At 45.1% G+C, this 13358-nt stretch overlaps 1 protein-coding gene and 1 pseudogene across 2 annotated transcripts in view; one reads left to right on the top strand and one right to left on the bottom strand.

Annotated features, from left to right (window-relative positions):
* Window positions 1-13358, bottom strand: part of LOC109777214 (putative callose synthase 6) — a 46570-nt gene that overhangs the window by 31055 nt on the left and 2157 nt on the right. For both annotated transcript variants that reach the window (XM_073510369.1, XM_073510370.1), the window contains exons 8-12: window positions 13228-13319; window positions 13022-13145; window positions 954-1085; window positions 792-868; window positions 603-693 (exon numbers count right to left, since the gene is read on the bottom strand). In XM_073510369.1, the coding sequence (XP_073366470.1) occupies window positions 603-693; window positions 792-868; window positions 954-1085; window positions 13022-13145; window positions 13228-13319 (516 nt within the window). The remainder of the gene's footprint in view (window positions 1-602; window positions 694-791; window positions 869-953; window positions 1086-13021; window positions 13146-13227; window positions 13320-13358) is intronic.
* On the top strand, window positions 2125-3786 carry LOC141042363 (uncharacterized; annotated as a pseudogene).

The raw sequence follows: 13358 nt of genomic DNA, 5'->3' as shown, positions 1-13358 counted from the left end.
GGTTTTTGCATCCTTGCCTCTTCTTCACTATCCATTGCTAGTTTGTATCTACTATTAAACATTTCACTTCCTTGTACTCATTTCATTGCTATACTTTGGAACAACGGGTTTTGTGTTTCCTTATATTTCATTTAGCCGCTAATATTTTTGTACATATCATCATTTCATGTTCACCTTTTATTTTTCCCCTGGAACTGTTTGAGACTTTGAGGAACCACAAAAAACAATGATACTATTGTCTACTTTTAGCAATATGAAGCAATATTAAACAAGCCTTCAAAGTAAACTACATTTAACCATGCAGTGGATAAATTTCTATTCATGATTTCTTCAATTCCAGAACCACCATGCAAGAAAAATTGTTCCAATTATACCACTAAAAGGTGTTGCTAGTTCCTCATCTACCATTTTCTGTTGGTTGACTGTTAAGTGAAGATCTTCAACTTCTCATGGTCATGTACTTTAGTCTCACCGTATTCGATAGAATAGAATCAGTGAATAAATATATTAAACTAAAACCGCTAAGAATTTTAACAAATTAATGAATATGATAATAAATAGTATCTGTTGCACAAAAAATATGCAAAGGATTATCCAGAAACCTCAATGTCATTTTTAGTTTTCGTAGGATCTGCAAAAAAGTCAGAGGCTGGATCCATTGGCCATCCAAGTTGTTTGAAGCATTTCTTCGACCTGAATGTGCGAACACAAAAACAGTGACCAGTAAGAAATGCTTTCTTAGAACCTACTGATAGGCAAAGCACAAAGATGAACTATTAAAAGCAACTTACCAAAAATATTCATTCAGGTCATCATAGTTTCTCCACTTCGAGTGGCTCACAGTACCACGCTTACTCATTGTAGCTTCCTTTTGCATCAAATGAACATTAAATGGATAAGAATAAGAAATAACATTTTGCAACGAACATTATACAAGATATCCGAGTGCATACATTATGAATAACATTGTAGATTGGTTGGATAACCAACTGTAGAAATGCATCATCACTCCCCTCTCGCCGGAAGGGTGGGTCAAATGACTCTTCTCGTCTATCAGATATTATGTCATATAAATCCCTTGCCATCTATCATGAATTTAGGGTGAAAAAGATTGGTCAAGAAGTCAGTGTATGTTTAGAACATGCCCAGAACGTTAGCTCGGGATCTGTTTATGAGAGAATTGTGAAACTCTAACAGAAGTGTTGCATGCAGCACCATTTTTAAAGTATATCTAAAAATTCTCATTTCATAACAAAAAATAATACAAATGCCATAAAAACATTGAAGAACAAAAAAAAGACAATTATATTATTTGCCAAGACAACTATTATTTTGGTACTTCAACCTTACATAATTTGCTTGGAGTTCATGCTCATACATAAGCAGTTAATGTGTTTCATGCAGTACACCATTTCACTCATGGTAAAAAGTTTGTTCTTTCTGGTGTGCTAAAAATGTAGAGTCCTGTCAGGACCAGAGTCCCAAACTACTGAATTTTAACAAGAACTAGCGAAACTAGGATAGGACAGGAATTGGGCGAATCGAGCTAGGGTTTTCATTGCAGAAGGAAGGGGAAAGTAGTTAGCACGCCACCGGCGGCTAGGGTTTACACCCAATAATTCTTTTACATGCCTCAAATGAAAGGGAGAGCTGGCTTTTATAGCCACTACAGCAACTAGAAAGTAGAAAAGCAGAAAAAGCAGAGCACATGGCTTGTCGGGCGATGAACAGCCACTCCTGCGTCTTCACAGCCGTTGGATGGTCGATCGACGGAGGAGAGCGACCCAATTAAGTGTGTTAGAGTTATAATATAAGTCATGTACCCCTTTGTATTTATCCCGTTGTATAAGGGGTTTCCTGCATATGTTCCACACCTGTACATGTATATATATCGGCCTATGGCCTCATGGGAATATAAGTTGCTTATTCCTAACATGGTATTAGAGCTAGGTCAATTTTTTGCACGTCGCAACTCGTGCTGTTGATCCAATTCGTGGCCGCCGCTGCTTCTATCTCTTGCCGCCGGCTCTCCGCCTCCGATCCTCTCTGCTGCAGGTCCACTCTGGCCTGCTCTTTCCTTCGTCCCGCCCGCCAGACCGCTATTTGCCGTCTCCTCCGTTCCAGTCAACGTCGCCCCGTCGCTGCAGGACCATCCGCCCGCTCGCCAGCCCAGATCGAGCCGAGCGCGGACCTCCTGCCTGGATCGACCTCCCACCTGGATCACTGGATCGTGAGTGCCCAAGGTTCTGCCGACTGCCTTGCTGACCAGTCAACGCAAAGAGCCAGCACTTCCATCCACAGCCTGCGTGCTGTTCCTTGCCCGTCGCTGCATCTCTCTTCCCCCGATTGGAAGCTCTCTCGTCAGATTCTGTTGAAAAAAAACAAATGTCTGCTACATCGGGCTATGTTGCTGTCCCTCGCTGTCCGGTGATCTTTGATGGTACTAATTACACCGAGTTCACTGGCTTTATGCGCATTCACATGCGTGGCATCCGTCTCTGGGGTGTTCTTTCTGGCGAGGTCTGTTGTCCGTCACGTCCGGTTCCTCCGGTTGCCCCTACTCCGCCGACTCCACTGGTTCTTCCTACGGATGCTAATCAGGCCGCCAAGGATGCGGCTAAGCTTGCTGATGAGGCTGCTGATCGTGCTTATGATGAGAGGGTTTTGGCTTATGAGGAGGCTCTTCAGACGTATCATGGTGCTCTGTCTGTTTACACCCAGTGGCTTGATGATGATGCTCGTGCTGCAGCTGTCCTCACTGCTAGTGTTCTGCCTCAGTTTGCTTCTGAGTTTCTGGGTCTTCCTACTGTCTTTCAGATGTGGACCTGTCTTCGTCAGCGCTATGAGCCCTCTGGTGATGCCTTATACCTTTCTGTGGTTCGTCAGGAGCATGCTCTTCAGCAGGGTGACTCTACTGTTGATGACTTTTATGCACAGAGTTCTGCTATCTGGCGCCAGCTTGATTCTCTCCGCAGTGCTGGTTGTCGTACTTGCCCCTGTTGCCAGGCTGTCCAGGCCAATTTGGAGTTTCATCGCGTCTACGAGTTCCTGTCTCGGCTCCGTAAGGAGTTTGAGCCCCGGCGTGCTCAGTTGTTTGCTCGTGGCCGTATTTCTCTCATGGAGGCGCTTTCAGAGATTCGTGCTGAGGAGACTCGCTTACGTGGTGCTGGTTTGCTGGAGGTTCCCTCTGTGCTCGCTACTCGGGCTTCTTCCACTCCACCTGCTGCACCGACCCCTTCCCGCTCGAGTGCTCCGCCGCTCTTGCCCACTCCTTCTGGAGGCTCAAGTCGCCCCCGTTCACATTGTGACTACTGCAACAATGATGGTCATATTGAGTCCCAGTGCTACACAAAGCGGAAACACCTGCGCAAGGCGCGATCATCATCCTCAGGGACTTCGTCATCTCCCTCGACAGCTTCAGCCATTGCTTTGACTGAGCAGGATATTCTGAGACTTAAGCGTCTGCTCGCGGCTTCAGGTTCTTCCTCGACGGGTACTGCTGGTTCTGTGACTGATGCTTCCCGCACTGAGCAACCGCCCTCTACACAGTCAGGTACATCCCCATGGGTTCTGGACTCTGGAGCTTCTTTTCATATGTCTTCTCATTCTTCCACTTTGTCCTCTCTTCGATCGCTGGATTCTCCTGTTCATGTCTTCACTGCTGATGGTACTCCACTTTCTGTTGCTAGTAGAGGCAATCTTTCCACTCCTTATTTTGTTCCTGATGTTGCTCATGTTCCTCGCCTTACTATGAATCTGTTTTCTGCTGGTCAACTTACTAATTCTGGTTGCCGTGTCATCCTTGACGTTGACTCTTGTTCTGTCCAGGATCGTCGCACGCACTCTGGTTGGGGCTGGTCCTCGCCGCCGTGATTCTCAGGGTCTTTGGGAGTTGGACTGGCTTCATGTTCCTTCCGCTGCCACCACCATCGCCAGTTCCTCCGCTTCTGTCGCCTCCGTTACTAGTTCCTTCAAGCAGTGGCATCATCGACTTGGTCATATGTGTGGTTCTCGGTTGTCGTCTTTAGTTCGTCGAGGTCTTCTGGGGTCTGTCTCAGGAGATGTCTCTTTAGAGTGTCAGGGTTGTCGTCTTGGCAAGCAGATTCAGTTACCATATTCACATAGTGAGTCAGTGTCTAAGCGTCCTTTCGATTTAGTTCATTCTGATGTATGGGGTCCGGCTCCTTTCGCTTCGAAAGGTGGTCATAAATACTATATTATTTTCATAGATGATTTCTCTCGTTACACATGGCTTTATTTCATGACTTCTCGTAGTGAGGAGTAGTCTATTTATAACCGTTTTGCTGCCATGGTTCATACTCAGTTCTCTTCACCCATTCGTGTTTTTCGTGCTGACTCCGCTGGCGAGTATATCTTTAAGATGTTGTGTGGTGTTCTTGCTGAGCAAGGAACTCTCTCTCAATTCTCTTGTCCTGGTGCTCATGCTCAGAATGGTGTGGCTGAGCGAAAGCATCGACATCTTCTTGAGACGGCTCGTGCATTGATGATTGCTGCCTCTCTTCCGCCTCATTTTTGGGCTGAGGCCGTCTCCACCTCCACCTATCTTATCAATATACAACCTTCCGCTGCTCTACAGAGTGGTGTTCCTTTCGAGCGTCTTTTTGATCGTTCTCCCGATTATTCGATGCTTCGCTTGTTTGGTTGTGTTTGCTATGTTCTTCTTGCCCCTTGCGAACGCACCAAACTGACCGCTCAGTCTGTTGAGTGTGTCTTCTTAGGCTACAGTGATGAGCATAAGGGCTATCGTTGTTGGGTCCGATCGGTCGTCGGATGCATATCTCTCGAGACGTGACTTTTGATGAGTCTCGTCCCTTCTACCCACGCCCATCTTCCTCGATTTTTTCAGTGGAGGATATCTCTTTCCTCACTTTTCCTGACTCACCTATCACCCCCGTCGTGCCTGTGCCTATTCGTTCCACTCCCTCTGCTTCTCCACCTCTAGTCGATTTGCAGCCACCATCTTCTCCGGTCTCCTCGCCTAGCATGTCACCGGATTCTACACCTTCATCTCCGGTGACTTCTTCGTCGCCACCCCCCCGATTCTACCTTCCCTCTTTTCCTCAGCATTACACTCGTCGTTCACGACCTGTGGATGCCTCATTGGATGAGTCGTCCTCTTCCTCTCAGCCTACTTATGGCTTGCGTTCTCGTCCTCGTCCGCCTGTTGATCGCTTTGGATTTCCCACCGCTGGTGCTGCTGTTCTTGAGCCGACTTCTTACCGTCAGGCTGTTGTTCATCCTGAATGGCAGTTTGCGATGGCAGAGGAGATTGCTGCTCTTGAACGCACTGGTACCTGGGATCTTGTTTCTCTTCCTCCCGGAGTCCGTCCCATCACTTGTAAGTGGGTCTACAAGGTTAAGACTCGCTCCGATGGTTCTCTTGAGCGTCACAAAGCTCGTCTCGTGGCTCGTGGTTTTCAGCAGGAGCATGGTCGTGATTATGACGAGACTTTTGCTCCTGTGGCCCATATGACCACTATTCGTACACTTCTTGCCGTTGCCTCTGCACGCCATTGGTCTATATCTCAGCTTGATGTTAAGAATGCCTTTCTTAATGGTGAGCTGCGTGAGGAGGTGTACATGCAGCCACCACCTGGGTATTCTGTTCCTGATGGCATGGTATGTCGTCTTCGTCGCTCTCTCTATGGCCTTAAGCAAGCCCCTCGCGCCTGGTTTGAGTGTTTTGCCTCTGTGGTCACTACTGCTGGTTTTTCAGCAAGTGCTCATGATCCAGCATTGTTTATTCACATTTCTCCTCGTGGTCGGACTCTTCTTCTTCTCTATGTTGATGACATGATCATCACTGGGGATGACCCCGAGTATATTGCCTTTGTAAAGGCCCGTCTTAGTGAGCAGTTTCTTATGTCTGATCTTGGACCTCTTCGCTACTTTCTTGGGATTGAAGTCTCTTCTACCTCTGATGGCTTTTTTATATCCCAGGAAAAGTATATCCAGGATCTTCTTGCTCGTGCTGCTATTACTGACGAGCGCATTGTTGAGACTCCTATGGAGCTCAATGTTCACCTCCGTGCTACTGATGGTGATCCTCTCCCTGACCCGACGCGTTATCGTCATCTCGTTGGCAGTCTTGTCTATCTAGCTGTCACTCGTCCGGACATCTCTTATCCGGTTCATATTCTAAGTCAGTTTGTCTCTGCTCCCACATCGGTTCACTATAGTCATCTCCTTCGTGTTCTCCGATATCTTCGGGGCACGATCTCTCACCGTCTATTCTTTCCTAGCTCCAGTTCTTTACAGCTTCAGGCCTATTCGGATGCTACGTGGGCTAGTGATCCTTCTGATCGCCGTTCACTTTCTGCTTACTGTGTTTTTCTTGGCGGTTCTCTCATTGCCTGGAGGACGAAGAAACAGATTGCAGTTTCCCGTTCGAGTGCTGAGGCTGAGTTGCGAGCCATGGCTCTTTTGACGGCAGAGGTGACTTGGTTACGGTGGTTACTTCAGGATTTTGGTGTTTCTGTCACTACACCGACTCTGCTTTTATCTGACAGTACAGGTGCTATTAGCATTGCGCGCGATCCTGTGAAGCATGAGCTCACCAAGCATATTGGTGTTGATGCTTTATATGTGCGTGCTGGTGTGCAGGATCAGGTTATTGCTCTTCAGTATGTGCCTTCCGAGTTACAGTTGGCGGATTTCTTGACGAAGGCCCAGACTAGAGCACAACATGGCTTTTATCTCTCCAAACTCAGTGTTGTTCATCCACCATGAGTTTGAGGGGGGTGTTAGAGTTATAATATAAGTCATGTACCCCTTTGTATTTATCCCGTTGTATAAAGGGTTTCCTGCATATGTTCCACACCTGTACATGTATATATTTCGGCCTATGGCCTCATGGGAATATAAGTTGCTTATTCCTAACAAAGTGAACCGTTAACTTTGCCTGGTGTCCCTAGGATACGAGATGGACGGCTGTAATCGTAACTGGCACGCGGGAACAGGGGATCTTCAGACTTGGGCCTGACAATACCCCCCGATTGAGCTGGAGCTTGTCCTCAAGCTCCGAATGCAGGAAAAACCTTCTAGATAAAAGCTGAATCTTCCCAAGTTGCCTCTTCTGGTGGTAGATTTGCCCATTTCACCAACCACCTAACCACTGGAATGCTTATATTGCCTTGTTTTCTTGGAATGAGCTTCCTCTCCAGAATAGCCTCAGGTTCAATTCTGATTGTCCGATCTGGACCAACCAGGGGAAGATTGGAGGAGGGCACCACTTTGGGACCAATGTGCCTTTTAAGTTGACTGACATGGAATGTATCATGCAATTGACAGTCCTCAGGCAGAAGCAACTTGTATGCATGATTTCCAATTTTACTCAGAATTTTGAATGGTCCATAAAACTTGGAGTGCAGTTTTATGTGTCTGTGCAAACTGAGAGAATTATGTCTGTGAGGCTGCAGCTTAAGATAAACCATTTCTCCCACTACCAATTCTCTCTCTCTTTCCTGTTTCTATCAGCAAAGAATTTCATTCTAGCTTGTGCTTTCAAGAGGTTTTGCTTGATCACTTCTACTGCTAGCTCTCTGTTCTGCAGTAAATCTTCATTGTCCTCACAGATAGTGTCTGGTAGAGCTGATTCAGCAACCATAGGAGGTGGAAAACCATAAAGAGCTTGAAAAGGTGTCATCTTCAGAGAAGTATGGAAAGAGGTATTATACCACCACTCTGCTAGGGCCAGCCATCCATGCCATTTCCTTGGTTGCTGGAAGCACATACATCTCAAATAATTCTCCAAACACTGGTTCACTCTTTCTGTCTGCCATCTGTCTGTGGATGATAACTAGTGCTCATATGCAACTTGATGTTCAGTGATTTGAACAACTTCTGCCAGAGATTGCTTGTAAAAATTCTATCTCTGTCAGTGACAATCACTAGTGGCATTCCATGAAGTTTAAACACATTTTCAGAGAATGCTCTTGCAACAGACTGGACTGTGATGGGATGCTTCATAGCAATGAAGTGGGAGTATTTAGTGAATCTGTCAACCACCACTAGGATCAAGTTCTTGTTCTCTGATGTAGGTAAACCCTCTATAAAGTCCATGCTAATATGAGCCCATGCAAAATCAGGAACAGGCAGTGGTTCTAACAATCCAGGGTAAGGGGTATGCTCAGACTTGTTCAACTGGCAGACAGGACAATTTTTCAGAAAGGTGATCACATCTTGTTTCATACCCTGCCAATGAAAAACTAGTTTTACTCTGTGATAAGTAGCTCTCTCACCAGAGTGTCCTCCTAGCTCAGAATTGTGAAATGTTGCTAGTATCTCCTGCCTCAGGTTAGTGCTTTTCCCCACTACAACTTTGTTGTGGAATCTCAATATACCATTCTTAAAGGAGTAAGCATTGTCAGTGCTTTTATCCACAAAACACTCAGCAATTAACTCCTTGATTTTATCATCCTGCTGGTAGCTGCTCACTACTTCTTTAACCCAAGCAGGTGATGTAGCAGTAGTAAATAATGCAGAAACTGCATGTTTTACTCTAGACAATGCATCAGCAGCCTTGTTTTCCTTGCCCTTCTTATACTCTATGGTGAAGTTATATCCAAGCAACTTTAACAACAGCTTGTGTTGGATGCCCTCAGTAATTTTCTGCTCTTGGATGTACTTCAAACTCTCTTGGTCTGTTCTGATGATCAAGGAAGTAGCAGAAAAGTAATGTTTCCATTTCTTTACAGCTTCAATAATAGCCATAGCTTCCTTGTCATAAGTGCTTAATGCAGCAGCTTTTGGGCCAATGCTCTTGCTGAAATAAGCAAGTGGTCTGCCCTCCTGCATCAGTACAGCACCTAGCCCATAACCACAAGCATCTGCTTCCAGAATAAATGGTTTTTTTGAAATCTGGCAGGGCCAGCACAGGTGTATGAGTGAGTTTCTGCTTCAGTGTTTCAAATGCTTGCTGTTGCTCTTGTGCCCAAGCAAAAGCATCTTTCTTCAAGCAATCAAAGAGGGGCCTGCAGATTATCCCATATCCCTGGATGAACCTCCTGTAATATCCACTTAATCCCAAGAAACTCCTCAATTCAGTTACAGTTGTTGGAGCAGGCCATGATTTAATAGCCTCAATTTTTGTAGGGTCAGTAGAAACTCCCTCAGAGTTAATGACATGGCCCAAATACTCAATTTCCTTCTGGCCAAAAGAACATTTCTCTAGCTTGGCATACAGCTTATTTGCTTGCAATATATCAAACACCTGCTTGAGATGATCTAAGTGCTCCTCCATGGAAAAGCTGGACACCAGAATATCATCAAAAAATACCACTACAAATTTGAGAAGTCCAAAAAGGAGGTTCATTAAGGCCTGAAATGAAGGAGATCCATTAGTAAGTCCAAAAGACATTACTAAGTACTCAAACAGTCCTATGTGAGTAGCAAATGCAGTTTTTGGAATGTCTTCCTCAGCCATTCTGATCTGGTGATAACCATTTCTCAAATCAATTTTTGAAAATATTTTGGCCCCTTTTAACTGGTCCAACAGATCTTCTATAACAGGAATAGGATATTTGTTCTTGATGGTAATTGCATTTAATTTCCTATAATCAGTACAGAGCCTCCATGTTCCATCCTTTTTCTTAACTAACAGCACAGGAGAGGAGAAAGGACTAGTGCTGGGCCTGATAATTCCATTCTTGAGAAGTTCTAAGATGATTTTCTCAAGAATTTCTTTTTGGTGCTGAGGAATTCTATAGGGCCTTTGGTTGACTACTTTTGCTCCCTCTACCAAAGGAATTCTGTGGTCACAAGGCCTACTTGGTGGAAGTTCAGTAGGTTCCTGAAAGAGCTTCTCATATTGATCTAGCAGTGGTTTTAAATCAGCAGGTACTTCTTGAGCAGCTGCTATCATTTGAGGACCAGAAGTAGTGAACAAGAAAAATCCACACACAGCTTGTTCCACTAATTTTTCAGTGTTGTCAGTTACTTCAGTAACATTAGAGAGAGGTACAGTTTCATCCACAAAAGTGATAAACTGTCCTTCAGGAGCAGATATCTTCATTTCCATTTTAATAAAATCCATTTGGATAGGCTATATTTCCTCAACCAATCCACTCCCAAGATAATGTCATAGCCCTTTAACTTCAGCACTCTGAAATTATCAATAAATGCATGGCCCTGTATTTCATAGTGACAGTTCTTTGCTTGAAATTCACTCCAAAGGATGCCTCCACTAGCAACTACTACTTTAGTTTTTGGTGTAGGACTAGGAACAACATCCAACTTGCTAGCCATTTGTGGAGAGATAAAAGTAGTAGTACTACCACTATCCACCAGTGCAGTTGCCATAGTATTACCCAGCTTAACAGTCAAAATGAAAGTATTTTTAGTTGCTCCAATGCCCATAGCAGCATGCATTGACACTTTCAATACAGTTTCATCAGTTAGCTGCTCTGTATTGTCCAGTTCCTGATCATCAAACTCTGCCACAAAAATAGTTTCAGGGGTTCCATCCTCCTGAGCTTGTAGAGCTTGAATTTGTGCCTTCTGGTTCATTTTACACACCTGTCTGTGACCAGGCACCCAAGGCTCTCTACATTTATAACACACCTGGTTCTGTTTGGCTTGTTGAATAACCACATTCCTGTTTGGTGCTGCATTAGGAAACAGTTGTTTGGGCTGTTCAAACATGACTTGTCTTCTTGGTTGAGGCACATACTGTTTATTTTGCACTGATTGAGAAGGAGGCTGAGATTTCTCCATTCTTCTGGCATACCACACAGCTGTTTGCAGATCCCTTGGTTTAAAACACTCTACTAAGCTTCTGATATAAGGGTTGAGGCCTGAAACAAAACTGGAGACATAATAATCATCAGGTATAGCAGGATTTTCTCTTCTCATCCCATTCACTAGTTGCTCGAATTGTTCCACATAAGCAGCCACTGTTGTTGCTTGATGTGCAGCATGAAAGTTACTGACCACATCACAAGCTGACTCCACAGAAAACCTATCAGATAGGTAAGAACAAAACTTATGCCATGGCACATTAGAGGGTGCATAACCAGTACCCCTCCACCACTGAATAGCAGGTCCTTTAAGATAAGAAATGGCCAGTTCTGTCCTATGCTCAATTGGAGTTCTTGCAGCAGCAAAATATTGCTCCAAGTTCTGAATCCATGATTCAGGGTCTTGTCCTTCAAACTCAGAGATGTTCAACTTAGCAGGCTTGACAGTAAGAACATTTCTTCTTCTATAATAATTCTCAGCCCCATCTTCCTCTTGTATTTCCTCCAACTGAACCACATCTCTCTGTGCTGTCTGAAAGTGTTCTTTTTCCTTGTTTTGCTCATAGTGTGGGTGTCTGTAAGGAACTTTAGGAGTCCCATCCATGTTCAGTTCCTTACCTGTCTGATCACGCAGAACAGCTGTACCAATTGGCAAGGGAGCTCCTTTTTCAGGCATTGCGACAGAAGGAGGAGTAGGTGCTTGTAGTTGTTTTGGCCGACCAGGAGCCACTCGCGGTGAGTTGATCTGGTTGTCCTTCATTTGCACACTGCCTTGCCCTTCCACACCATCTTCTTGGGCTGGTTCAGGATCTAACAGTAGGCGTCGGAAGTTGTCTTGGATCTTGTCGAAGTTCTTCTGCGTCGTAGTAAAATTTCTGTTAACTGTCGCTTGAAATTGCTGGAACTCCTTGCGATCTTCCTCTCGGTCCCGCTGCAGTGTCTTGATGTCCAACTCGAGGGATTCGAGCTGCAGTTCCGCCGTAGAACCTGAATCCACATGGCCCGTCATGATTTCGCCGTCTGCGATCACCACCATAGGGGGTTGGGAGGGTGGGATGGCTTGTCACCGCCGCCGACGCCACCGCCTGCGCCCGCCTCCGATGGTGCACGGTCAGATCACAGGAGCTGGAATTTTACCGCCAGAGAATTACTCTCGGGCAACCAGACTGTTTCCTTGACTGCATCCGAACACTGCCACTCCGGCCGCCACCAACTGCCTCCGCCGCCAGATCAGAGCTCGAAGAGGGATTTTACAGCCGGAGCCAACCTCTACAGCGCTCCAATCAACACCGCCGCCGAGGAAGGACTGGCCTCTAATACCAATTGTCAGGACCAGAGTCCCAAACTACTGAATTTTAACAAGAACTAGCGAAACTAGGACAGGAATTGGGCGAATCGAGCTAGGGTTTTCATTGCAGAAGGAAGGGGAAAGTAGTTAGCGCGCCACCGGCGGCTAGGGTTTACACCCAATAATTCTTTTACATGCCTCAAATGAAAGGGAGAGCTGGCTTTTATAGCCACTACAGCAACTAGAAAGTAGAATAGCAGAAAAAGCAGAGCACATGGCTTGTCGGGCGATGAACAGCCACTCCTGCGTCTTCACAGCCGTTGGATGGTCAATCGACGGAGGAGAGCGACCCAATTAAGTGAACCGTTAACTTTGCCTGGTGTCCCTAGGATACAAGATGGACGGCTGTAATCGTAACTGGCACGCGGGAACAGGGGATCTTCAGACTTGGGCCTGACAAGTCCTCAACTTACAGAAACAAACATAGCAGAACTGTGCTTAGTGTGGTATAGGTATTGACTGGAATTATTAGCCCATGACAAGTGTCTCCCTAGTAAACCCTCATCATGTGCATTTCCCAATACTCGTGTTCTACATGTAGTCTCTCTTTTCATGGGTGATAACCAACCAGAATACATTATGCATACCTCAGAAGTCAGATGGCGACTTAGTCAACCTTTGTTGGTCATTTCAACTCTGTTATAAGGTGTTTTGGCCTAGTAGCTTTCCCCTTATATAATAATATGATGATTGTGTGCATCCTAGGGTGCAGAGACCAGGAGGTATAACCTTCCTTTTCGGAGAAAAAAGATTCTACAGCACCATGTCACCCCTTTGCATTTCAATCAGAAGAAATTTCTTTGTTACACGATTATATAATCACTGCTATATGAATAGGTCTACGAATATACATACATACATACATATATATATCAAAAGCAGATATCTCGGACGTAAGAACAAGATTGTCACTTACATGGTGGAAGATATAACAAAGGCATTCAGGCATAAAGCGAACATTAGAAGCTTCACCCCATATCAGCAAATACAACCCGATGTAAAGAAGCTCTGGTTGTTGTGTCGAGGCATCATGTGGAATTCTGCACGAAAATCATTTACAGTTAACGAGGAATCAAGGACAACTTTGAGCACCAGGTGTGCAACAAAATGCTATATTATTACTTGATGTTTGACTCCAAATGCAGATACCGACACCATGAAATGTAGTTTTGAAAGACTTTTTTCATCAAGTGATCCACTGTATCACGCTGTATCTGCAAGTCATATTAGAAGCTCGTGAATCAGTTTAACAT

Source organism: Aegilops tauschii, chromosome 3 (genome assembly GCF_002575655.3).
Source record: "Aegilops tauschii subsp. strangulata cultivar AL8/78 chromosome 3, Aet v6.0, whole genome shotgun sequence".
NCBI classification, from domain to species: Eukaryota; Viridiplantae; Streptophyta; class Magnoliopsida; order Poales; family Poaceae; genus Aegilops; species Aegilops tauschii.
This window is presented reverse-complemented; position numbering and strand designations above follow the sequence as displayed.